This window comes from Enoplosus armatus, chromosome 10, assembly GCF_043641665.1.
Source record: "Enoplosus armatus isolate fEnoArm2 chromosome 10, fEnoArm2.hap1, whole genome shotgun sequence".
Classification (NCBI taxonomy): Eukaryota; Metazoa; Chordata; class Actinopteri; order Centrarchiformes; family Enoplosidae; genus Enoplosus; species Enoplosus armatus.
Genome location: NC_092189.1, coordinates 5,968,759 through 5,996,325, shown reverse-complemented (window position 1 = coordinate 5,996,325; position 27,567 = coordinate 5,968,759). Strand labels below are relative to the sequence as shown.

The 27,567-nt window shown below is 43.2% G+C and overlaps 2 protein-coding genes across 2 annotated transcripts; one reads left to right on the top strand and one right to left on the bottom strand.

Annotated features, from left to right (window-relative positions):
* Positions 1-7,788: 7,788 nt before the first annotated feature.
* Positions 7,789-18,292, bottom strand: sh3bgrl (SH3 domain binding glutamate-rich protein like). The gene is made up of 4 exons (XM_070913351.1): positions 18,065-18,292; positions 10,925-11,110; positions 9,123-9,203; positions 7,789-8,732 (listed from the first exon to the last, which is right to left on the bottom strand). Exons 1-4 carry the CDS (start codon positions 18,107-18,109, stop codon positions 8,697-8,699), a joined length of 348 nt encoding a protein of 115 aa, XP_070769452.1. The 5' UTR covers positions 18,110-18,292; the 3' UTR covers positions 7,789-8,696.
* Positions 18,293-19,289: 997 nt separating this feature from the next.
* Positions 19,290-22,606, top strand: hmgn6 (high mobility group nucleosome binding domain 6). The gene is made up of 6 exons (XM_070913316.1): positions 19,290-19,411; positions 20,368-20,400; positions 20,592-20,621; positions 21,320-21,367; positions 21,460-21,579; positions 21,690-22,606. Exons 1-6 carry the CDS (start codon positions 19,397-19,399, stop codon positions 21,735-21,737), a joined length of 294 nt encoding a protein of 97 aa, XP_070769417.1. The 5' UTR covers positions 19,290-19,396; the 3' UTR covers positions 21,738-22,606.
* The last annotated feature ends 4,961 nt before the right edge of the window (positions 22,607-27,567 follow it).

Here is a 27,567-nt window from a genome sequence, read left to right as displayed (position 1 = left end):
GGCACACACTCATACACACACAAAACAACCTGACCACAACTCATGCAGCCACTAATGTGCACAGGAATCCCTGAGCTAGCAATGATATCCAAACAGCAGTGCTCAACACACGCACACACACACACTCGCTTAGGCAAACTTTGGGGACGCATGTGAAAACTACTCATCTTGGGGACACCTCTTTCTGAGTGGTTCAGTTCAATAGACTACAAACGACACCCACATAATGAAAATTACTTCACATTTCAGATACAACCATCTTTTGTTCCATGTGAAACTATACCTTCAGTTTTGGGACAAGTGTCATTCAACCAAGCTTTAAGGTCACATGGTACACTCACATGGCACTTTGTGTTTTAATTTTTTTTAAGTATGAAAGGTTGTCATTATGGTCTGCTAGTAACAGTTATCAATTAATCTACTGATTATTTCCTTTTGCATTTAACTGATTATGTCTTTAGCCTGTGAAATGTAAACCATAGTTACAAGAGCTCATCACAAGTTCCCAAAGCCCAATGTGATGTCTTCAAATTACTTATTTTGTCTTGACAGACACAAAACTGAGAGAAACAATGACCAGATCTTCATAAATGACTAAGATAAGAAAAGATTTCAACTTTATTGATACCACAGAGGGAAATTGAAGAAACAAGGGATGGGATAATTGGATTGATGTGATAATCAGTATTGTCACGGATTGATTTATTGACTAATCGTTTCAGCTTAATGACTCTCACCCAGGACCACCATTACAATAACATTAACTGTAATTTATTTTGCAGAAATTGTTTATTGCTTATAAAGACCAGCTCATCCTAAAACATTAAGATGGGTCACTAGTGAGAACATTTAAGTAAGGTACCTGGCTTGTCTGTTAGCGCTCACACTCTGTAGATCATTTCTATAGACTATTTAATAAGTAAGGAAACATCCAAAAAAAGAGCCAAATTAAATGTTGTTACTGACAACATTTCAAAGAGAAGCTATCTGGCTCAAAAAGACAAATACAGCTACAAGCATCATAAATACCCCAAACCTGTCCTTATGTCACTGTTGTTTGAAAACAGCGACCTTGAAACCCAGAAAGCTTGCTTATGTCTAAGCCTAGTATTCTAAATCTGGTAGCAGTATATCACTCGTTAGGCTTGTGTCTTTTTCTGTCATGGTGCATTAATGCTGGAGTGTCAATGTGGCACCATGCTATCGAACACTTGTGTCGTTCTGTACAGTCCAAGTGTGACTTTTCTTCTCTGTAATGTGCATGAACCTTTATTTGATCATTACGCAGAACATTTCACATTTTCTAGTACCATAATGTCAATATTCCAAGTAGGTGCTATTATAGTATTTTTGTTGTTTAACTGACTTGTTTGTGCACAACACTCCTTTATCCAAAAAGCAACAGTGCCAACCCTGCTGGTGCCACATTACTAGAAACACGGACACATGCACAACCACCCCGGTAACAAACCGTATGTAACATCGGAAGAAAGTTAGGCAAACAACCTTTCTAACCATCTCAAGCTTTGTGTTCAGTGGTGGTTGGTAAAGACTTTGTTGAGTTCTTTAATACATAATTGTAATTTTAGCAACGCTAGATTACTTATCACAACGTCCCCATCTCTGTCCCCCTCTGTTCAGCCACATCTCCATTTTCCCAGACTCCTTTGGCGCTATTCTTTACTTGTCCACCAGATGCCCTCAGACTCTTCTACCTGCCCTAGTCTCTGGACTCCCACATACACCTGCCCACCTACGTCTCATCGCCCCGTCAGTACTTAAACCAGCCCCTTTTCCCCAGTCAGTGCCAGATTGTCAATATTGCTTATGTCTTTGCCTTCCAGCCATCAGAACCCACCCAGAACCCTGCTCACCTGTCGTGCCCCTCAGGATTTCCTGACCATCGCCTTGAGTAAATTTCTCTTTATCCTACCTGCTTTCTGAGAGTGTATTTGTCTGTGTTTGAGTCCTCCTCCCCTTGTCAGTATTAGCGAACAGGGGACTCCTATCAAGCTGTACAATAAAAGTGTTCCTCTTTTTCTGTATCAACAAACAAATTGCATTCCGATATGAGTAGACTGAGGATATAAGTACATTTCAAAATTGATGACCTGTACTTGTGAAAACTGGTCAGTGTAGTTGTTTTTGGGAAAGTTTTAAAGGTCTTGTAAGTCTGATGTGTTTTGAGTGATTTAATTTAAATGAAGTGTTCATTTACAATAAATACTTGTAATAAATACTTGTTCATTCTTCTCTAGAGGCAACAAAATGATTTAAATTTGCAGCCAAGACAATATATTTCCCTCCAGTGTCTTATAATTAAATTCAGGAGTTTTTCATCTTTCCACATAGTCCTCATTTCATTTCAATATGCTTGCAGTACAGTCAGTTTCATGGCCAACATAAGGACTGGTATCAGATTAGGTCCTCCATTGAATCACCCAAAATATAGCGAGAGCTTACTTGTTCTGGTCATTTACACAAAAAATTAGCTGTTAATACTAAAAATATGTTGCATGTGCAAGCTTGTGACTCTTTCCTGTCTTCCAAAATTTCAAACAGATGGCATGTGAAAATATTTTTCTTCAGCTGTTGGAAAGTTGTTGCATGTTCTGCTCTAGTCTACAAGAACAGACTGACCCTGAGTTTGACTTTTTCTAAAATCTGTTTTTTGATAAATCAAACAATAACCTGCTTAAAATTAACCAGTTTGCCGGAGCACCTCAGTGCAGATGACCTCGGGGAAATGGCTCGTCATTTGAAATCTAAATAGGATAGTTTGTTTTAATTCAATAAAAAGGAATACAGAATAATAAACCTAGAACTCAATTAGAACATGTTGTATATATTCTTTCTTAAATTCTTCATCAGTGCTTAATAAATGAGTAATGAGAACAAAGTTTGGGACACCAGATTGTGAAAAGTCCATTTATCCTCCTCTAGCATTACATGCTTTGTCTCTTTAGCTAGCTTTGCAGTGGAGAGGTTAACCACTACCTTATGTACTATGCCTATTCTAGTACATGTATAAACAGGAAAGTGTTACAGCATTTTGAAGTTGTGTAGCCTCTAGGATTGACAGCTTTGACTGAGGTCCTGCTGTCCTCAAACCCAGTTTGAGGACACACTGAATGTGACGTTGTCTTCTCAGGACTGTGTGGGCTTGTACAAACTGTGCTTCATAGGCCTTTCTCACAGCAGACATTTGACTTGTAATAACAGTAAAAGCATAGATGCTACTAAAAACATTAACAATGGCTCTGCTCTGTCCACGTGTCCCAGTAAGTCATGACAGTGTGCCAGCATGCACAGTACCAGGACCCTGAAACTGAAGCAGCAAAATGGAGTTCACACAAGATTATAGATTTCCTGTAGCTCCTAGAGGTTTCGACTTTGATCTATGTATATCCCAAGGGTTAAATCTCCCTTTTCCTCCCCTTTTTGTTTGTATTTAATTTCTAGATTAGCAGTTGTAAATTACCTGGAAATTAAAAAAAGAAATGCCCTAATCTCTACATAGAGGCTGCATGTAACAAAGCCTGATTAAACACTGTCTCCTCAAAATCTGTTAATTAGAGAAAGCCTTAGTGAATCTCTGTTTTCTATCTCTTTGCACGGATCAGTGAATCATGTTTCCAGAAAGCCCTACGTGTCACTATTACTTTCACTGTGGGTACATGGGAAGACCAGCTGTGAGGATTTGCCCTTTGCAGGTTACAAATCTACCTTAAGCAGATAAATGCAGCATAAATCTTCAGGCTATGGCTTTTGTCAGTTCATTTTGGATCATACTGTGATGTGCAGGTGCTTTTAGGAAAACTGATGACTCCGGCAAAAGAGTCAGCATGGTGTAAATTTGGAACCTGTCAGGTTGTGATGCACAACCATCACTATGCCTTCTCTTGGATACTTTAGCAAGAATTTATTTACTGTCAACTTTTATTCATTCATAATCCATTTAACCATTTACAGTATTTATAGTCTACTTACAGTATTACAGTGATGTGAATACCCTGGACCGCTGGACAGGTCTCTAGTCCTTCTCAGGTTTCATACAGACAGGCCAAGTGATGTGAGGTATGACCTTGAAATTCATGTGGACTTCAGAGGAACATGCAAGCTCCACATAAAAAGTAACTTCTGGCTTCATCATATTGCCTCAGAATAAAGGGGAAAAAACACCCTGAAACAGAATTAAAATTCTGCTATTCTAATTATACCTGGCAGTGAAGTCAATATCTACGTACACACATGGACAACTGTCACCCTAATGTGGAAATCAGAGCATCAAGATTTAATTTACGTAATCAAAGTTGGTCCATTGGAATCAAAATTTTCAAAATTTGACTGTCTTGGTAGATTTATATATATATGTGTTTGTGTGTGTGTGTGTGTGTGTGTGTGTGTGTGTGTGTGTGTGTGTTTTGTTGTTAAATAAACCTCTAACAGAAAACTTCCATAACTTGTGTTTTGTTAATCAGTTTGTTAAAAGACATATGAGTTGAAGTGACGTTATTATTATTAAAAGACTGACATGTCACTTAAAAAAACAAGACATGAGTGCACAATATTGAATCTGAACATTTCTTGAAGACTGAATATCTTGCTATGACAGAACATATGACCAAATATAATACTTACCAGCAAATAAAAACAGCACATTAAAAGAAAATTTAAAAAATGACTACTTATTTGTTGATTCTTCTATTTTGCTTCATTCAGACCACGTGGATTACTTTACACTAGGTTACATCTATATACAAGGCAACTTCAATGTGCAGCATAAGCTCACACTGGACGACAGTTTGCTTCAATTTAATAAATACATTACACACACTCCCACTTATAATGTCAATAGAATAAATTCATATGTATGTCTGGTGAAGTCAGGATGGTGCAGTACTAAAGTTTAACAGCAGATGGCACATGAGAGCAGGTACATTTGAGGCATCATTTCATCAAGCAAGTAAACAAAGACATTGTGTAAATATAGGTAAACAAAAATAAAAGCATGCACTTGTTGTCACGTCTCAGTTGCATGGCATCACATTTAATACTTTTGCATGATTGCATTCACTGCAGATGAGTATTGTCAGCCTCTGAAATCCTCAGCACAGGGGAGCTGAAGTTGGATGAGCAGGGAGGTAAGTTCTGGGTGCTCAGATAACTAATCTTCTTGCCACTGTCCCCCCCTGAACCTTCCTCCAGACTGGCCTCCAGTGAGTCCGGCCCCTGAGGCTGGCTACTGGGCTGCGGCGGAGGCACCAGGCCGTGCAGGAGGCTGTTCCCCAGGTGGGAGTTGCATCGAGCCAAGTTGTCAGTCAGATGCTGCATGTACACCTCCTCCAGCTGTTTGTCCAGCAGCCCATTCAGCACCGAGTTAGACATGGGCTCCAAACCCGATCCAGGCAGGTCCAAGCTGATGTTCACACTGGCCCCCATAACCAGATAACCCTGGTCTGGTATCGATGAAACAGCCTTGCCTTGCAGCACCTGTTGGGCTGCCCACTCTGGTTGACGGCAGACTTCAGGGACAAAACCAGGCTGGGTGAGGGTGGCTCTCAGTAGGTTGTGTGAGATGCGGCCCGAGTCAGCCACCTGCAGGTCTGGATACTGTACCAGGAGGCTACAATCGTCTAAGCAAACAGTAAAGTCAGGGTCCAGGGTGAGGACAGGTGGACACCCAGGGATTGAGAGGCCCACAGGACCTTGAGGCACCACTTTCAGTCCCTGGAATTGGTTAGGGTCTAGTTCTTCCTGGTGTGGACCTGATTACAGAAAATAAACTGGTCAATTTAATTTAGTCTGGATTATATCTGACAAAGGAAAAACATTTTAGCAAAAGTGAGGCAAGGGAACTAGACAGTGAAAAGTTAAAGTTAGTACTTGAAAGCAGTGCAGAAAGCTGAACTTATCACTACATGAGCAGTTCTATCAGGCTGTTTACCTGCTTCAGCTGAGTCTGTCTGGCGGTCAGTGGCATTTGAGTCGGAGAGAAGGCAGTTGAACGGATTCACACAAGCAGTGTGTGTCTGCGATCTCTTTAGCTTGGAAGCGGAGGCAAACTTTCTCTCCTCCCTGTAACGCAGCACTCTGAGAAAACCTTCACCCAACATGGCACAGAAGTCCTGTTCTTTTCTGCCTCTTTTTACCCAACTTCTTCTTCTTAGGATTGTCAGTCTTAAGCGCAAATGTGAGGCACAGTGTGAGTACGTATGTAATTGTACAGCTCTACTGGCTTGTTTCACTTCTGCAACTGAAAACTGGCCCATCCACGCCCACCACGTACTTCTCTTATTCGTCTGTAACTGAAAATCACAGTTGAGAGAAAAGAGAACAGTACACTTATACACCAGCTGAGAAACCTTACCATGGTAAGCCGAGGGGCAGAAGTGTTCAGATCTTTTACTGAAGTGAGAGTACCAATACAACGCAATCCAAAAATACCAATAATATTATAAGTAAAAGTCCTGCATTAAGAATCCTACTTCAGTAAAAGTATAGATGCATTATCAGCAAAACATATTTAAAGTATCAAAAAGTACTCATTCTGCAGAAACATGGCCCCTGTGAGTGTTATATTGTGATAAATTACATTATTAGATTGTTTATACTGATGCAGTAATGTGTAAGCTGATTAAGTTGGAGGTACTTTATGTAGTTTAGTGGTTCCATACTCAAGGGTCGGGTCAAAAGATGAATCTGAGAGGTCGTGAGATGATTAATGGGGAAGAAGAAGAAGAAAAAGTTCTGCTACACAAAAAAAAAGCTCACATTAGCTTTTTTTGTGAAATATTGAAGAGTTTAACCAATCAAACAATTATTTAAATGAAGCCATCTGAGAAGAAGGGGGAACTGAAGACAACTCACAGAAAAATGAAACAAGACACTGCTGTTGCGGTCTTAAACGGAAAGCAGGTTTGATCGTTAATAAGTTAGAGAAGTCATGTGTACATCCACAGAACCTCAGTGGGACAGGTGCTGGATAATAAACAATCAATATAATCACAATACAAGGGGCACCCACACATTGCCATCACAGCTGCTATTCATTTTATTAGTTTCAGTTACAGTATTAGACAGGAATAATCATCTTCACTGTATTCAAATAGTGTCAATACTGAAGAAGCGGAAGGCAGAGCGATATCATGAAAACAACTGAGAATATGTTTGAGTCGTGTGCACATCCACCAAACCTCAGTGGGAAACAAAGGGAGCTGTGATCCCAGCGTGCAGAGTGCTCCTTGTATTGCAATTTTATTCTTTAATGTTGCATAAGCTTAGCATGTTATTTTATGTCCAATCTAATTTCTGAAAAGTAAGTTGTCAAGTAAGTTGTTGTAGCTGTCACAAAAATTGTAGTATGAAGTGCAATATTTGCCTCTGAAATGTGGTGGAGTAGAAATCTAAAATAGCACACCATGGAAATACTGAATAAAGGTCCAAACACCTAAAACTTCCGAGAAGCACTTTGAGTGGTTGGATAATATTCTGGGGAAATCTGGAGAATGTTGCACATCAGAAATAACAGTAACTCAACAAGGAGTGATGACATCCTACTGTCTCTTTCACAATGTTTATATCATAAAACCAAGGAAATCCCCCGTTCCAAATGCTTTAATTCTTGCTTATGGCAGCACACAAGCCATGTTCAATGAAAGATTAGTCACATTCTGTAAACTTAAAAGGATTTATTGTGCATAAAAATAACAGTGTGCTGTAAGAAGGCAGAATTTATTTCAAATTTGTTTGACTGTGTCAACTCATTTCACGACAACCACCACGGAGCACTGAGAGTCAGACTTGCAGTCTTTTTTTGCAGTCTTATCTTTATTTTATTTTAGGGAAGATATCAACTGATGTAAGACAGGGATCACCAACACAATGTGAAACATGAAGCGTGTAGTGAACTGAAACAGCGATCCAACCCCCCTAAAAACAAAAACAGCAAATAAAAAAAAATCCCTACAACCTCAATTTCACATCCCGAACATGTTTGCAGACTTGTAATTTTGGCAGGTATTATCATTTTTAAACATACATCATCTTGTAGAAAAAGGTTTGCTATTAAAACAGCATTAAGACAATATAAAGTAAATCTAAACATAGACAATGGGATTGTAATAAAGAACGTTTACAGAAGGTGCTGCAGTTTTGGCGATGACATGACTGGCAGGAGCACAACATGTGACTCAGTGTTGACTTGTACTAATTAAAGTTACATAAATGTCGAGTTGCATAAATGAAAATAATGTCTGATGTCAACATGGATGACTTTTCTGTCGGCCAAATGATTAATCTGCGTTACACTTCTCAAAGTGTGGACATTTTGTTGTGTCTGATGATTGTTCTCAAACAGGAAGCTACACGTTCATGCTAATAGTTGATTGACATGTCATTAGGCCAATAGGCTTAGCAGGCTGAGGTTAATGGGAGGGAGCAGAGCTGTTTGTAGTTACCCATAATGCTCTGCTTTGGTACCTCCTTTCACTACGGCTGACAAGGCACAGCTGAACACAGATTAATAATAAAAAAAAACATACTGAAAAGAGTAAATCAAAACCGTCCACATATTTATAAGCTGAGTGAAATGTTGCTTCTTTTTTTTTTTCCTGGATCAGTTCCAGGTCAGTCTGGGTCCAGGTCTGGGTTTTACGTCTAGGCCTGAGGTCTCAGGTAGAAACGGTGGAAAGCTGCTACTGCTGTGCCTTCTTCGCTAGAGCCTCGGCCTCCTGCAGAGAGACAGAGACAGAGGGGGAGAAAGGAGGACTGTGTTATATTAAAATGGAGGATATTGGTTTATATATCCCCTGCCACAGCACAGAGGAAAACCCCTCTGTTTCTATGGTAACTGGCACACCTCCCTGCAGGGCCTGTTGTGGCAGAGAGGAGGCGCCAGCGTGCAGGAGTGAGAGGAAAAGGAGAAGAGGCCTGCTTGGGTGTAAGGATATCATGAACAGATGTATTATGTAATATGTGTGTTTTCTGTATGGAAATCACACTGTGAGGATAAATATATATTTAGGCACATAAGCTGGTGTTACAGGAAATATGGTTAGGCCTTAGGAATGCCGTTCAAAGAAAGGACAGACATCAATGTGTCTTTGTGTTCATAAACTTACCTTTGAGCCCGGGGGAGCAGTCAGACCCAGAAATGCATACACAGCGTTGTCCTCTCTGGCATCGAAGAAGGCCTCATAGTTCTGAGAAAGAAGAAGACACAGAGGGGAACTTCAGATGCCGATCGATCAGAGGATCAGCTCGCCTAAATCTGACCTCCAACCTGTGGAATGATAATGTGAAACAGGCTTTGGATCAGCGCCTGAGGGCGACAATCTGCACGACAATGCCAAATGGACATGTCTGTGGGAAACAGTGGAGGTTGTGTTATTTGTCTAGGGAGAGGCCTCGGTAGTCAATCTGATGAGGGGGGGGGGCGGGTATTGTCTTTGAGAATGTAACCCAGAGTAAACAAGCCAACACATTCACCCAGTTACTGTTCAGTTGCCTGCAGTCTGCCTCAGTCTTGATCCCTCACTCCTTCTCATTCCTTTGTTTCCCCTCGATTTTCTCCCACACACACATACCGGTACACAGACAAACAGCTGCAAGTATCCCAAGTATCCTGGGAAATGCCGTTCTCTTTGTCTGTGACATTCAATACAGCCCATCCTGCATGTGGGACTTCACTTCCAGGCATCCCTTAGCTGCACAGCATGGCGCCTCAGTGTGGCCTGGCTAAAGGCCCTGCATCTTTCCAATGGGTGTAAACTAGCATCTGCTAGCACAGGACAGAGGGCTAGGGTACATGGTGGAGTGTATCTGAGCAAGGCTGTAGCCAGGATATGAGAAACACTGCAACACGTTTCTGAGAAGCTACCCAAAAGCTGTGGGATATTCTGATATTCTTCTTTCATTTTTTCCTCATTTTGTCAATTCATTTAACAGTTCACATTTCAAATCTCCGCACATGATGTTTAAAGGAATCGTTTGACAGCTTGAGAAATACGCTTGTTCACTTTCTGGCAAGAGTAAGTTGAGAAGGCGCAAGGTGACGATTACCTAAAGCTAAGTTAACCTTAAGCACAAAAGCTGGAAGCAGGGGGGATCAGTTAGCCTGGCTCTGTCCAAAGGTAAACACATCTGCCTACCAGCACCTCTAAAGCTCACTAATTACCATTTTATATCATGTTTGTTTAATAATAGTACAAAAATATAAGTGACATTTTTATTTTTTTTTTTACAATTTTTACATTTTGCAGCTTTTTTACTTTGGTTTTTCCACAGGTTAAACAAACGAGATATAATGTGAGCTTTAGGCAGATTGTCAGCTTTGGACAGAGTCAGGCTAGCTCTTTCCCTGTGTTTCCAGTCTTTATGCTAGGCTAAGCTAACCAGCTGCTGGCTTCAGCTTCATATTTAACAGACAGATATAAGAGTGGTATAAATTACATTTTGTAATGCAACACTTATGGATACCAACTGCCATGAAACTCAACAGAAGATGTAGAAGATAGGGCCAGGCCAGATGTACGTGTACGGGACGGAAGACGTCTCTTTTTACTTTCAGGAACATGGCGGGCGAGGAGCTGTGCCAATGTTTTTGTCATGTATTTAATATTCAAGAGGTTTTCAAGTTTTCAAGTTTTTAGTTATCAACAGAACAGATTTTCCTCAATATCGATCCCTGCTCTCATTCACACATGCAGTAAAAACCTTTCAGGGACAGACCGCATGTGTGAAAGGGGCTTAAATCTAAAAACATCAGAATCAGCGTTCGATACCCACCATGCATGATTTGTGTGTACTGAGAACATGAGCTTGATGTCCTCAATGGTAGCTACAGGTCTGTATGTGACCTATCAGAGTACATGAACAATCATGTGCCAATAATTCACAGCATCTGTGTGCATATATGCCTCACCCCGCAATATTCGCTTTCGTTAAATATCTGTGGGGGCAGAGGGTTCCCCGTGGCCGGCCTGGACTCCTCAGGAACATTCTCTCTCATCCACTTCCTGTTGGCCTCGTTGGCAGCGATGTCACACTCCTCGAATTCGATCTTATTGGCCGCCAGGAAGCCCATCACATCCTGCTGCTGCTTTTTAATCTGCGTGCGGGGGGAGATGAGAGAGGGGAAGTTGTCAGTTAGACATTTGTTAACCTCAGCCTTATGAGGAAACATAAGGGCCTGGTTCACCATACTGTCATCAGTCTGCTGCAAAAATAAGGACACTTCTTCTCTGCTGTGAGTAATGACACTACAGAGATCGCTGGCTGCTCTGTTACTAAGTTACCACTCGTTTGCTGACAAGTGAAAGAAGTGACACAAGAGTATTGAAGAGGGTGAACTTGGGCAAGGATAAGCAGGGACAGATTGTGTTTTATCTGAGTGAAAAATGCCAGATAGTGAGGAAGACGGCAACTCCCAAGACTGGACTCCTGTCATCCTGTTACAATTTAACAGGATGTTTCACTTTATTGTATAAAATGGGAGAATTTCAAAAGCATTTGTAATGTGTTAATTTGACAAATTGTCAAAGACTATCATTTTTATACAATAAAGTGAGCATATTTCCCACAAAGAGAGACTGCGTTGGCAGTCCACACATGAGAGTTCCTGTCTTTATCACTATCGGGGATTTTCATGCAGATGTGATTACTTCTGACAGGCACCCAGTTGTCACAAAAGGGCGTTCTGTTGCACTGACACAGCAGCACCATATCTAACACTTTTAAAATAGTCCTTTTTCATCTAAGAGGAACTGAGTGTAACAGGAGTGTATCAAGAATGACACAGTGACATCCTCTGGGATCTCACTTACATGAGACAGTAAAGAAGCTACAGAATGGATAGATATGTGTGCTTGTCTGGATGTGTTGTTTCTTCTTCTGCCTCTATCTACATGGACGTGTGTGTGATTTAGAGTATGAAATTGTGGTCCAATGAGGTCTCAGTGGGTGTGTGTGTAAGAGGGAGGATGGCCCTACAAGGCCAGACGGAAACAAGAGCTCCTCTGGGACTCGAGAGGAGGTAACTGGTCAAACACGAGCCAAATAAGGCCTGCTGCAAGGAGACACACACATCCAGCCTCAGCTGCACACACACACACACACACACACACACACACACACACACACACACACACACACACACACACACACACACACACACACACACACACACACTCACACACCTAAAATCAAACTAAGCCAACTTCATGGTTAAAACACTACAAGGATAATCAATTTATTGTCTTCCTGTCAGTCCAGACACCTCCATGTGAGGTCCCCTCTCAGCTTTATAGTGCGCAGACGAGGCAGGTGGATTATTTAACAGCCATCTGCGGAAACAACACCGAGGCATGGAAATGAGGGAGCTGACAATGCTGGCAGATTAGCCGTGGTGCAGTTTGAATCATTTAATGGCAGTTGCACTCCCGGGGCCAAAGTCCTAAAACCAGCTCTTTCCCCCCACCTGCTCTGGAAAGCAGCGCGGGACGAAGCAACGGAGTGGAACGCCATGAGCTCAAACTCACTCTGTCTCTAAACACAGACAATCCTCTCTCTGATGGAGGAATCTGCACTGCCTCCTCTTTCTCCCTTCCGGCTTACATTAGCATAGCACACAATAAGCCGGTACTCTTACCCAATGCAACAATAAATAACTTTCACCTAAACTGCTAAAATGACAAGTTTAACAGAAGGATATACTTTCTCCTCTTTTCTCCTTTCTTTCGGAGCACTCTGGCCATTCCCCCAGGAAGCCTGCATTGTACTGTTGCCAAGCAAAATTAATTTGTAGGGCAAACTGGCCTCATGCCATCTGCCCCTAACTCTAATTGCACAGTGACAGTTCCCAGCTCTGCCCCTTTTAGCCCTTTGAATTGCTCTCTGGCGTCTTGAGTGGAGCTCCTGGTGATTTTAATGTGGAAGAAAACAGACTGTCCCCGGGTTTGGGTGTGGTAATAAACAACTACTCTTCTCCTGTTGCCTTGTATTATTCACTCCTTATCAATCTCTCTGGAATGCTAGAAAATTACTCCTCCGTCCTTGCAATAAAGACAAGAGAGTGAGAGAGATCAGCCAGGCAGGACCCGTAGGCCTCAAGCCTTGATTTCCATAACTCATGCTTTCTCTCACAATACCTAAACAACTTGCCTTGGTATGCAAATATAAACTGACATTTAGCTTGACATGCAAATGCAGGGGAGAGAGAGTGTTTGTTTTGTCTTGACATGGATCACACAGTAACTCTTAGGTGTTTTTAGCCATGCTAGCGTCCAAACTGAAATATCTCAACAATTATCGGATGGGTTACCACAAAGTTTTGTTCAGACATTCACGGTCCCCAGAGGAGGAATCCAGATTTTCTTTACTGCTACATTGACCTGCTGCAATGTTTTCACTTGTCATGACCTCAACATCAACTCGATGGAATGGCATTCATGACATTCATGGTTCCCAGATGATGTACTGATGACTTCGGTAATCCCCTGACTTTTCCTATAGCGCCACCATGAGGCTGGCTTTGGCTGAAATGTCTGGACATTGGATGGATTGCCATGAAATTGGGTACAAACATTCATGTCCCCCTAAGGATGAATTATAATAACTTAAGTGATCCCCAGACTACACCTCTAGTGCCATCATGAGGTCAAGTTTTAATTTGTCCAATACTTTGGTTAATGACCAAACACCTACAAAACTAACGACATTCCCGTCAGCCTCAGCTGTACTCTGTGTTGTGCCAATTAGCAAATGTTACATGCTCATACACTATAGTAAGATGATGAAAACATTATCATACTTAGCATCAGAATGATAACATTGTACAACTTCCCCCCCGGGATCAATAAAGTATATCTGTCATTGCAAACATGTTAGCGTGTTGATATTAGCATTTAGCTCAAAGCACCACTGCACAGCCCTCCCAGAGCTGCTAGCATGGCTATAGACTCTTATTTAATGAATTAGTGCTGCCAGGAGAATTGTTACTTAGGAGCTTACTACACTGATTTCAAATGTTTTAATACACTGATACAGAAACTGCACGAAACAAACACTTGCAAACATTGTTTGACACTAATCTGTTTTTTACTGCACAGATATCAATTTTATCAACACTGACCTGGCTCTCTACTTATCACATCCCCAGCACAGACCATGTACACACCTATGGATGAGCTGCAGCAATCATTAGATGATTCATTGTGTCCACAAAAATACGTAAGTTTGAAATGACCAAAACTGCATTTGGGTATTCATGCATTAATATGAGCACACTAAAAAGTTTCTGATTCATGCAATATCTGTTATTTTGTTAATTCAATTTCTAACAACAATTCATTTACAATGTATTTACTGTGGAAACTAAGGCTTATAAGGGATGTTACAGAGAAGCATATCTATTGTGGCATGATTAAGTCAAAATGACTCCATGTTGAACCTAAGAAAGCCACAGATGTGGAGAAGGAATCTGATATGCTCTTTGGTTTACACTCAGCATCGTCATCATCATGATCATCATCATGTGAGTTATGGCAGGGCAATAAGATCAGATCCCTGAAAATGAGATCAGATCCCTGAAAAAGGGCAGAACTCTGGCAGACAATGGCAGGCATTGATTGGATGCACTGTGTCCACAACACAGGCTCGGATCAATATGGTGGAGACTGATTCGATCAGTTATGTCAACTCGGAGTCTGGGTCAATTCACGTTCAGTTCACTCAGATGAAAAGGAAAAGCCATTTAAACTGAATTTGTCAAAACTTCTTGATAAATAAGACTAAATCTAATGTCTCAGGAGTCCAACCCTTGAAGGAAAATCCACCATCTGGACTACAGGAAACATGAATCAAGCCCAGCCCTGTGTGTTTGTGGGGGATAAAGGTTTCTGTCTTGATTAGATTAGAGTTCAAGTTTGATTTGTGTTGAAAACCGACACTTACTGGAATTTTAGCAACACCAGTAGCCTCCACCCAACCCTGAGCTCAGTCAGCATTACAACATCGTTACAAAAGAGCCTTACGCTGCTGCTCTGGCTGGGTTCCCTCACTGCTGCCTGAAGGTGAAACAACAGCAAACGACCTGTCTGACTCACTGTAGCAGCCGCCCAACTCAAGCCTGACCTATACACCCTAATGTCAAACCTACAGTGGAAGAAGGGCAACAAATCTGAGGCAGAAGACATCTACTGTACACACCGAAAAAATAAGTCATTACAGATTCTTAGTACATTTATTGTGGCAATAAAATTGAACAATAGTGTAGCTGCAATGCATAAAAGGAAATGAGGCAGTAAGTATGCTGTAAATGTTTTGGGCTTTTTGCACGGACGTACTTTCAGTTTAAAGTTGGCCATGTGCTCCACAGTCTAGATACACCTCTGCAGGTGTATGTGTGTGTGTATTTACATGAGTGTATTTAGACGAACATCCTTATTTGGTATCCAAATGTGGCCTCAATGTAACCTAAGAACCAGGTAAAACAAGAATAAGTGGTACTATTCTCTCAAAGACACTGTATGTACAAATATTCTTTACTTTTTTGTCACAGCTAAGGTTAAAATAAGGATATTGAGGGTAGTATGACTTCATCTTTACAAAGCCATTGACGGTAACACACAGTCTCTCTGGAGAATTCACAGTGAGTCGCCATTTCTTCAGGTGACTCAAACACTCTGCTTCTCATTACTGGGTGGAAATATGATGTCAGCTCTCATTCACTTTGCAGGGATACCACCCTCCACAAGGGACCAGCACAGGTCAGAGGTCAGGGGGACTAAGCTGGCAATCAGCGCTTTGCTCAGGGACTCTAAACCACACTAACTGTGGCAGGAAACAGACCTAAAATAACCATTTTTTGTAGCTTATAATGTTCCTTTCTGAAAGGCGTTGATTCCACATAATGTATCTATAGAGCCAATGGGCACACACACACACACCCAACCTAATCTAGTCACCATTCATGCACATTTGAAATATTGAGGAACAATCATGTTGACACGGCGCGCCTCAGTTCTTGATTATTTGTAATTAGCGTACCATACTTCTCTCCTACTGACCTTTGTGCATTGTTACACATATTTTGTCAGTCAGCTGAGGCTGTCTTATATTAGAAATTGAAGAGTTCAGTCCAGTCAACCTTAAAACACATGGTTATTGAGATGTTTACCAGCCTTGGTGCTACGTGGAAGCATTTCTGATAACTTTTGGCTGTTATACGGATCAGACTCTGCATGAAATCAATGAGCGTTAAAAGCTATAAATGGGCTCTAACATGGAACAGAACATTATGTCTTTAGAGAGTACAACTGTCTGAATAATGCTGATGGTTGTAGCTTGTCAGGCGCTGAATACATCCCTCTGGCTGATTTTACACTGTCACTGTCTCACTGACCTGCAGTCGCTTCCTTGTTGTTTTTGAAATACTCCTACTTGTCTCCCTGTCTTTGTCTGTTGCTCCATCACGTGCTGAACTAGATTGGAGTGATTAATGTAGCGGCAGACACCGCTGGATAGCGGAATGCAATCACATTGTTTTGTAGTGACTGATGCAATCGAACTGCAAGCTTGGTGAGGGCAGAGGGCTTCCACCACAATGTGACACTCTGCAGCTTTGTAGTGTTCTGAATGTCTTTTTAAAATGGTATTACATAAAAGATAGATCTGACATGGAGATTCTAACATAAATACTGTATAACTCAGAAGTCCTATGAACTTTGTAATGTTATCTAAATCAATCCAAAGAAAGTACCATAACAGGATGAAGATAAACCAGACGTAATGTGTGTATGGCACTTTAGTCAGTAACACTGTAAATGTAGAATGGAGATGATAAAACGAGTGTGTCTGTGCAGCATTTAGGAGGACACGAGCTCGTCCACTTGCTCTAGCGGACTCTCCTAGAGGCAGATCAATGGGAGGTAATGCATTTTCCCAGACAGCCTCCGGCACAGTGATGGCATCATTGGCTCTGAACTGCGGCCGCTCTGACTTTACAGGAAGCTCCCTGTCCTGTAAGACTTGCTCCTGAGCTTTTGCAAAATGTCATTCACTGTGAGGGCAATAAAGTCACTCTGCACCGTCCAACTGAAAAAAGGCTCTGTGTCTGATCACCTCCTCTGTATGTGAGCTGTGAAAAACAAGCTGCTCAGGGTAAATCATCCTCAAGGTGGTCTAAACCACAGGATGTGACAAAGGGACTTAGTTTGCACTGTGACAGCAAGAAAATATGGCCAAATTTGCACGATTTAAGATTTTAGTAACAATTCACAACTTACGTGAATACCGGTAATATTTTTTTAATATATTTTGCATCACTGATTATGTTGAGGATCTTGCAGTAGCTGTAAGCTAAATTGTATATTCCTACAAATCCAGACTTCCAACGAGTCCTAAACAGAGCATAAGTGTTCCTGGGCTGCAGCTGCAGGTCTAAAAGGGGGGCCCTGGAGAATTGCATCACCATCATTCCTCTACACTCTGCAAGAAACTGGCAGGAATGAATGCTGAAGGTCTTCTAAGCTACAGGGCAGTGAAGGCAACACTCAGGACTCTGCTCTCTAGAGCAAGTCAGATCTGTCCCCCTATCAAAACACACAGACTGTGGACCACCCTATCCTGGCATCAGGTGACAGGACAGACTACTCTAAGTGCATTTCTGGGTTTTCACTGCATGCCTTTCCTGTTGTTCGGCCTGGTTGCAGCTGCAACACTAAACTGTCACGTCAGGAAACACTGTGACAAACCACAGCTGAGAGAGAGAGAAGTCACCGGCCTCAAACTTCCTGTCTGTCTCTGTGACAAAGATAAAGACGGCATAGACTTTGAGAGACCCCCCCATCACAGTCCTGGACACAGTCTTGAGGAGGGCAGAGCAGCATGCTCACTGATGAGTCAGACCTCTCCAGACTGAGGGGATGGCAGCTGGACGGACATCAGTTAGTGAGTTCAGTAAAAGTTCAGCTGCCTTTCTGTTGCCTAACAAGCGCTGGATGCTGCACATGAATCCAGACCTCACACATTTAAAAAAAAGCCATGCCAATCGTTTATCCCTTACCGAAGTGGATCCAGAGGACGATGCTATGTACACTTTGATCACCATGTTAAATCCCTGATGCTGGCACGGAGTCCGGTAAGCAGCGGTGGGTTGGCCTGCTCCTCGCAGACACTTTGCAGGCGGGTGGCTCGGCAGCGGGACAAAAGACAACAACAACAACAACAACAAACTTCCCCGGCTGAAACCCTGCGTGTCTGATGAAGGCAGCGCAGACTATCTGCGCAAAGGCTCCCGTTCTCGGCACTGGATGGAGCTTTGCATTCCTCCTCCGCCTCTCCTCTGCCTCCCCGCCCCTTCTGCTCTCTCTCTCCCTCTCTCTCTATCTCTCTCCCTCTCTCTCTCTCTGGAGCACACACACTCGTACAAGACACGTACAATCCCGCGCAGAGAGGCAATAGGCCCATCGTGATGGCAAGACAACAGGGTTATATTGTCTGAATATCGCAGCATCGACCCCCATTGTCTGCAAGCCAGCCAGTGGCCATTGTTCTTTTAACCTTGCAAATGTGCAGTTGCAGGTGTTTGTACCAAATGCTCGCATGATAAATAAACGAGGCTGTGAATAAAAAAAAAAAATCAAATCTGCTGTCATTTTGAACACTTCTGAGCGCTTTTGTGTAACAGCACAGCCTCTGGAGCGCCGTCTTGAGCAGCCACATCATTAGACGGGCTTTGTGGGCCCCCTGCAGGCGTCTGGGGCAGACGACGCAAAGGCTTTTCCCTGAAACGAATTTAGGAAAGCCGACTGACAAACAAAAAAAAAAAAAATGTGTCGAAGAGGAGTGGGCGCCATATTGGACTCAAACACGGAGTGAATTTATGGTGAAATTCCTCCTTGCTGGCCGCTGCAGAGGCAGTGAGCCCTGGGTTTTTTTTGGACGAGCCAGCGAGGATGCACGGCTTTACACTGGGGCTTGTTGCCCGCCGCCGGGGCCTGTACAGCGGTGCACACAGGGCCGGCCGTGCGGCCTCGTTCTCACTGTAATCGAACACACTTGCATGAAGGCAACATGTCCTCGAATGCAACCCTTTCATTCTTGCAGGCTTCCTCCCATCTCGCCCTGCAAGAAGCCATTCGCGCAGACCCCAGATCATCACCGGCTCCAAAATTCCAAGTGTTCTGCAGCCCCGAATGGCGTCACCTGATTGGCCGAGAGCCTATCAATCATGCCTTTAGCCGCACCCCTCCCCCCATTCAACCACTCGCCTCTCTGTTCCAGTGTGTTTACTACACTGCCGAGCATAAGGGAGACACTCGTCTTCACATGCACTGAACCCACTGAGAAAAACAGTTTTTAGTTGTATTTGTAAGAAAACCTCCACGAGCTCAACATGCCCAAGAGAAAGGTACGTATTCTGAAAATACTAAAAATAGTTTGAAGGGGATATCAGCTATTAATGCAATGCAAACGATTGTGAAGACATCCCTCTGAGACATTACTTAATTATAACGCAATGTATAACCGTTATTTATCGCCGGTAATTTTTGCCTATTTTCTAGATATAATGTACATTTTTTGTGTGTTAGAATGAATATTTTCCTGCGCGGACGCGGCTTATAAAACGCGTTTTCTTCCGAGAGCCGCTGTCCTTTGGAGAGTCAGAAGTCTCTTTCGGTCTCCATGCAGTTAAAGCACAAGCAGCAGCCATGCTTTGCAGCTCTTGTCCACCTTCGTCGCCGACCTACCGAGAACAAACGCTCCACTTATCGTCAGTTCGCCACCAAACCGGCCGAAAGTGGCACCAGAAAATGCTTTAGTGCCTTTACTTTGCGTTTTGGCCGCAAAAACAAACATTCGCCGTCGCGTTTCGATAAAATTGTATATTTTCTCTCTTTGTTCATAGTCCCAAATGGCTGCGATGACGTCGCTCTGCCGCCGGGTGGCGCGCGCGAGCCGTAGCAGGTCCCTCCCCCTACTCAAAGACTCCCGCGCCAGCTTTCAAATCTGAGCTTCATGCATTGAATGAGAGAAAGAGATGGGGGAGTGAAAGGGAAAAGCAGGGCCTGGGCCCTCAGAATATGGCTCCAGAGGCCCACATGGCTCGGCTCTCACAGCCCCATACTGAAATCACACATTGCCCCAACATTTCAGGCCTGTGATGCTTTAAAATGACCTCTATTTCAAATAAATTTTACTTTTCACATGAAACTGAAAAGTTTTTTCAGCAGGTCCATAATTATTCGTAATACGCGCCTGAAGAATTTAGCAACTCTTTCCTGTTAATATAAACACTATTTAACCTCTTAGTAATGCTATTTTTCATTTTTCCTATTTTAACCTGTTTGTATTTGTGTTTTTCAGTCACAGGGAACAGAAGGAGGAGAAAAGGAGGAGGTAAGAGGCGGGGGGCACGTAAAGTAACACCTCACACACATGATTAAAGGGACATTTTAGTCAGTATGTGGGATATGTGAGGGCGTCATTGGGAGGAAAGTCCTTTTGGTGTTGAATTCAAATGTGTGTTTCCTGAATACAGTCCCAATCAAAATAAAAGCCCCGTGATAACACTCTTTGTTCTGTTTCAGCCCCAGAGGAGATCAGCTCGGTTATCAGCGGTAAGAAGACACACACACAAACTCGACCAACTCATTTACATGAGCAGATTCGGTCAGAGAGCCATGTAAATCATGGTAGAGTGCTTAAAAGTAGTAACACACATGTGATTAATTAGATCAAACAGAACTTTTAGAGAAGCAGAAACGGGTATAGAAACAGGTTTTCTGTTTATAAAACACTTAAATTTCATTCCTAGCCGTACAACACTTCAAAACGTGTAATTTTGACATTATTAAGCTTAAGAATTAGTTAAGATTATTTAAGTAGTGAATTAGGTGGTAATTAAGTTGACAGACATACTTTAATGTTGACACAAAGCCTTAATACACAAAGAAAACATGATTTGGAAAGTGAAAAGAGCAGCGCTGGTACTATACATACTAAATTCCAACAGTGGGCATAATAGAGGCTCTCAGGATTATTACTTTTAATATCTTAATATTGTCCAAATTCCTCAATTATTAGGTCGAGGGCAGTCATATTAATGTTATAAACCCTCAGACAATGTCTGTAGTAAAAGAAGTTTCCTTGTAGGGTGCATTTTTCTTTGTCGTCCACTTAAAAAGCATCATATGGGAGCCAGGATCATCTCGTACCTTCAGAACAACAAGAAAAAAATGTAAATTAGAATGGAAAGTACTTTTTGTATTCAAATGTAGCTGTTCCTTGATCCCTCTGCCTTTTTTTCTTTTCCCAGAAACCGGCCCCACCCAAGCCGGAACCAAAGGCCAAGAAGGCAGCAAAGGTGAGCGATACCGAACTCGCATCACAAAGCTGAAGACACAGGTAGCGTGTGAATATTCAGCCTGCTAACTGCCTGTTTTGTGGCCGCCGCAGAAAGAAAAGGCTGTGAATGATAAGAAGGAGGACAAGAAGACCAAGAAGGCGAAGGAGAACGCAGAGGCAGAGGCAAACGAAGAAAACCACTCTGAGAACGGAGAGGCCAAGACCAACGAGGTGGGTAGACTGCACAAGAGAAAAGTTTGCTGTTTCAGACTTCACACTGACGGTTGCAACTTGAAAATAGCTCAAAGTTTTGACCTTGGCCCGTCTGCTTTGTCCCACAGGTGGAGGCAGCCCCTGAGGAGGCCAAGGAGGAGGCAAAGTCCGAGTAGCACCACTGCCCAAGCTTCCTCCTCCTCTACAATCCCTGTCCCCCCTCCCCCCGAACCCCCAGCCAGCCAGCCAGCCCCCCCAAGTCTCTCACATGGTTTCCCTCCAAGGCGTATTGTTAACAGAGGAATATTTTTATCAATGATTTTATAAGTATCCGTACAGATTTTTAGCACAAAAAGCAAAGCTGATTATGGAGCACCTTGCAGATTTGCAGTGGTCATATCAAGTGTCTGCAAGCAAGATGAACACACTAAAATCTTTTTTAAATGGCATTTCATGATTGTTGAAGGCTTGTGTGGTGTAGAAAGTGCGTCCCTGCCGGATTGGCTATGTTGTGAGTTGTGTATTCCTGTGTTTTTCCTCCTTCCCCAGATCTCCCACCCTCCTCCTCCCCTCTTCTTCCTCCACAGATTAGACCTTCCTCCCCCCTACAGTTCAGCCTTTATCCATGTTTTATTAACGGTTCAGCCATGTTAACGTGGGTGATTCTTTTAGACCTCTAAATGTGCAGTGAGTTCCCTTTTTGCTTCTGTCTCGTTTTCTTTTTTTTTTTTTTTTTTTTCATTGAAATCGTGTTTTAAAAACAAAAAAAAGCGTGTTGAAGTGTGTTGTCCATAAGAAAGAGGAAGACGAAGAACATGTGAAACATTCCGGGAACAGCGATTGCCTCCGACCTGTCTCCTAGACGACCCTGCGTGTAAAAACAGCTCCTGCTCCATCCACGCTGTCACGTCAGCTTTTCTAAACACTCTGGTTTTTTTAAAACAATTGAATTTGGAAACCTTCTCTGACAAATGCAGGTGTCTGATCCCTCTCTTATGTTCTGAAATTCTCTTAATAAAAAGAAGTCCTGGGAATTTTCCTCGAAGCAGTGTCTCCAGTTTGTTTCTTTAAGACATAAAGAGTGAAAGAGGAACGGTATTAATAGTCGATAAACTTTGTAAGCATGCATCTACAGCCAAAGTCAACTTCAGTAACGGCTCAGTCTCAAACTCCAGGGGTCATTTTGTAAGTAACTGAGACGTATGTCCTCTCGAAATGCCAATGTGAGGCTACATACCGTAGCCTGTAAACCTGTACTCAACCTAGTCCCAATGCAGTCTCCATTATTAACCACACGTGAGAGCCTTTCTGTGTCGTCCTGTATAAAATCAGACCTTTAATGCACAGGTTGCATTCATTTTAATAGATGCCAGACATCAAACGGCATCCAGACTGTTGCTGTGACCTCTCACTTAATGAAACATGCCTGTAACGTCATTTCACTGTAGACGAATCCAACATTTCCTTTTGAGGATGCTGCTGCAGGATACAGATTCTTAACCGGGGCGACTCGTGCTATTTACTCGCCTTGTCTAATCAAAGTTTGCTGATCCTCCAAACTTATTGTAGCCGAGGATTGAAACAGACCTGTTGCTACAGATCCACAAGGAGGGCAGGTTGGCAGAAGGTCAGCCATGGTTGGGACACTTTGCCCAAGATTCCATGATAAGGAGTGTGTGTCTTACTGGGAGACATTTGCATCTTCATTCCTCATCCTTAAAGAATGATTCACCCCTGTTGTGAATCAAGTAAAGGCCATTATACTCAGCAACTGAATAAAGGCCTCTACTGAAGCCTACATCTTGTAGCCATCACAAGACAAAAGGCAGTGATGGTGCTCAGTGTGTCTTTCCCTACAGAGGCCTGTACCCATCTGAAGGAGCAGACAGTGTCCGTCCACCCTGCATCTGTATCCCCCTGTAGGCTTCACACACTCAAGATTTAATTCTGCATGAACTCAAGCGAGAGCGCCGTGACCCACATCCACGTCAACCCCTCGAACTAAATATCACAGATTTCATTTAGCAGCATCATATATACAGAGAGAGAGCTCCTTATTTAGCTTGTGCGCACAAAGCTGCATGTTAGAAGCCTGGCAGGACAAAAATGCATGTAGTCTATTAAGCAAACACAGCATGAATAGGCTACTTTTTTTATGAGCTTTGTGTGTGTGTGTGTGTGTGTGTGTGTGCACATTTGCCTGCAGCATTGACACTGTGTCAATGTGAATGTGTATGCATGTTTGCAAGCCCGACCCTCTCTTTGCTGTGCATTAAAATATGCCAGTGAACATCTTCTTTGATTACATGGTGCAAAGTATTTGCAGTGCTCTCTATCAAAAAGATTAAACAAGATGTCATTGGCTGCAGCTGCCTGCAGCGGGCCTTCTTTCTTACAGACTGCAGCACTTGCGAGAGTTCATATTACTGTGAATCACTGCCTGCATTTCCCACAGATTGTGACGCCGCGTTTCTTTTCCTCCGCTGTTCTGTGCAGCAGTTGCAGCCCCTCTGACCTGCATTGTCATGGCCGAGCACCGGGCTCCATTTTGTCGATATTTAGCCGTGTGCAGAGCGTTGCTGCAGCGCGCCGCCGCTAGATGGCAGCCTTGTCTTATCTTTGCTCCTGCAGACGCAGAGGAGCTTTGATTAAGCACACATTTTATTAACTGATGTGTTAAACCGTGTTGTTATGTTTCCTGAGGCGCATCGCCAGGGCTCTTTGAATGGATTTCTTCGTGAAAAAGCACTTCAAACACTCAAAAGTGCTTTCATTAAAAAAAAAAGTCTTTTCATTCACATCTCCCCTCATACTTTCTTTTAATCATCTGTCGGCATCTTGTTTGTTTACTTTCATATTTAACCTGCATTCAGCCAGGCGGCTCAATTAAGAGCAGCTTCTCGAGCCCGGGCTCTGACTTCAGCATCCTCTGTGTGAGATGTGCCGGTGATGTGATGGGGGGAATAAAAGGAAAGTGCATTATTGATCAGACACAAAGTTTCTGATCTCGGCCCCGGTGGTCTCTCTTTTCCCGCGCCACCTTCTTTCATTCTGGCAGTCCTTGTGATATTCCCCGGCTCCTGCACCTTCATTGATCCGTCCATTCATCCTGTCTCCTGTGATCAGCCCTCTGACTCGTTAACGGCTTGATGCAGACACACGCACACACACACACACACACACACGCACGCTCTCTCTCTCTCTCTCTCTCTCTCGCGAGGCATTCTGACATCAAAGAGCTAATTACTCCAATATTATTTCATCTTTCGTCTGTGCATGCTCGCTGCCTGGCCCGCCTGAACTGAATGTTTGTCTGCCCGCTTAACTGTCTGTCTGACCATCTGCCAGTCTGCCTGCCTGCTTGTCTGCAGTTCATCCTCCTCTGCCTCTTTTCAGTGTCTAGTAACCACAAGGGAGTTTCGCCCCCCCCCCCCCCCCAGCGGTGCACTCTCTCCTTCTGTCCCCTCTAACTTTCACTGATGGGTTATGATTTGTTGACTAAAATAGCTCCCCACTTTCCCTTTTAAAACATGTGCATATCCTATTCTGTCATCCCACGCATTTCCAGCCTCTGTCTCCTCCCCGCACTCATCCATTCACATGCGCTGTCCGCATCATTCTGATCAGGGTCTCGCACGCAGGATGGGCTGAATGAGGAGTGTGTGACTGTGGTGTGTATGTAGTGCGAAGGGTGTGGGGGCGGTGGGGGTTCTCTGCGTGAAGGATGAGGATGACCTTTTACGAGGAAGTGATTTAAATGATGTCCTGTCGTCACCAGGGATACCAGTGTGTGAATGTGGATGAGCATTTGTTGTGGAAAGAACGTCACACCTTTGCACATGCTTACACACACACACACACACACACACACGCACGCACGCACGCAATAGCGAGAGGACAGTATGCGCACACACACACACAAGTTGCCCACAGGTACACACTGACATGTTGTGTGGAGAAGCCTGAGTCAAAAGTCCTCCCTCCGGACCGGACCTTAGTGATGCTTGAAATGAACAGATGTTTAGTTGCAAGGTCCTCCAATGCGCCACTCTGAGAGGATGTTGCTGTCTTAAATTGTTTGTGTTCGACTGTCTTGTTTATCTGCGGGCTACGGGGGTGGGACGTGCAAGAGCGAGGGAATGGGAAGAGGCAGGGTGAGAAGGAGAGGAAGAGAAAGTACCGGGAGGTGAGGAAGAAGAAGAGGTAGGGAGGGGGCAAAGAGAGGAGAGGAAGTGTGCGGGGGGGGGAGAGCTGGATGCAGATGGGGATCTATTCTCTCCGCGCACGCAGACGAGATGGAAATGAGTGGGCGTCTGTGACGTCAATCAGTGTAGACACACACACACACACACACACAGTGAGACACTCCCCTCCTCCTCCTCCAGTCCCATGCTAATACATGCTTCACTGCAAACAGCAGCATTGCTACGGATCACAGGCATAAACATCAGCAGCACACACAAACAGCGCCCCCCCCCACACACACAACTCACACACCACCAAATACAAACACGAGCATAAGCACACACAGACACGCAGATCTGGGTTTCATCTGTGACCTGGCCAATGATGTCAGGCTGTCATTTGTCTCATTCAAAAAGAAAATCAGTTTGGTGCCATAGGCAGACTTAGAAACCAGTGGTGGAAGAAGTGCTCAGATCTTTTACTGCATACTGCTTTACTAGTAAAAGTACAGATACAACAGTGTAAAAGTACTCAATTTCAAGCGAAAGTCCTGCATTCATAATCATACTTAAAAAACAAAACATGAGGATAATCAGCAGAATGTACTTTTACCAAAAGTAAAAGTACTAGTTCTGGATGGCCTCTAGTTTATAGGTTATTATTATTATATATGACATTATCAGATTGACCATCACTGTGTAAATGGCATATTATTGTTCTTGAACTACTTCATAACCAGTTCTGTCCAGCTGTTTCCTCCAAAAGGTCACAAGATACATTGGGGAGGTTGTGAGATGATTGATGGGGTGGTAAAGAAGAAAAATAAAGTTCTGCTGAAGAGTCAAGAAGCCATCGGAGAAATTTAGAGAGGAAACATCTCTGTTTTGGTGGAACTGCTAACAACTCATAGATATGTTAAATGTGACATGGAGCCCCAACTGGATCCTGCTTTTTTTTTAAGCCTGAAAGGTTGGGAGCCACTGGCACATGGGCTGCTGTGTGAGCTAAAATAATTGGTAAACTTCTACACCAGCCAGCTGCATGTACAGCTGTGCAGCCTTCCTCAGTAAATTGTACCCCTCACTCGGTTGTAAATCTGCCTTTCTGTCCGCCTGATTGATCGCCTGTTATGTAAGCTTGTGTCTTTGTCACATGGCCGACATTATGATCCACGATGCTGCGTTTGGTTTGCATAATTAACAAAGTGCGGTCTCAGTGATCCACAGGTTCCTGAATGGATTTGATGGCCGAGAGACAAGCAGACAGGAGACACAGACACCATTCAGGAAGCATAATCGTCTCTCGCTACACTCCCCCTTCTGCATCACTGCACGATTTGGACTGATGCAAGAGGGGTTAAAGTAATTGTGGCACAATCTGAGCCTGAAAATAGCCCCGACGGATTGAAGTTGTAAGTGGAATAACAAAGTGACGTGATCGACAGGTTCGATTCCTCAAGGGTGTCTGATTCAGGCTCCATGTATGGCGTGCATTTGGCATGTTCGCCTTTAAGAAATCATCCATCCCTGTCACAGAGTCGTGACGACACAGACTTCTATCTAGAGAAATGAAAAACTATTTTTGAAACACTCCTCTCTGCCTTCCCAATGTTGCTGTTAAGGATGAATTAGCGGATAAAGTAAAGAGTGAATCAATTTCAATGTGGGGGCGGTGTGTGTGTGTGTGTGTGTGTGTGTGTGCGTTTCTGATGAGGGGGGATTGGAGGTGTGTGTGTGTGTGTGTGTGTGGTGGGTGGCATTAAAACTAAAGATGCAGCAGCCACTTGCCTTGCCAATTGCTCTATTTCTTTGAGTAAAATGG

Coding starts and splice junctions, on each gene's coding strand:
- hmgn6 (XM_070913316.1), top strand. Junction 20,401..20,591: donor AAGGAGGAGAAAAGGAGGAG/GTAAGAGGCGGG, acceptor GTTCTGTTTCAG/CCCCAGAGGAGATCAGCTCG. Junction 20,622..21,319: donor GATCAGCTCGGTTATCAGCG/GTAAGAAGACAC, acceptor TTCTTTTCCCAG/AAACCGGCCCCACCCAAGCC.
- sh3bgrl (XM_070913351.1), bottom strand. CDS start 18,109: ATGGTGATCAAAGTGTACATAGCATCGTCCTCTGGATCCACTTCG. Junction 11,111..18,064: donor CGTCCTCTGGATCCACTTCG/GTAAGGGATAAA, acceptor CCCCGCACGCAG/ATTAAAAAGCAGCAGCAGGA. Junction 8,733..9,122: donor CTGCTCCCCCGGGCTCAAAG/GTAAGTTTATGA, acceptor GTCTCTCTGCAG/GAGGCCGAGGCTCTAGCGAA.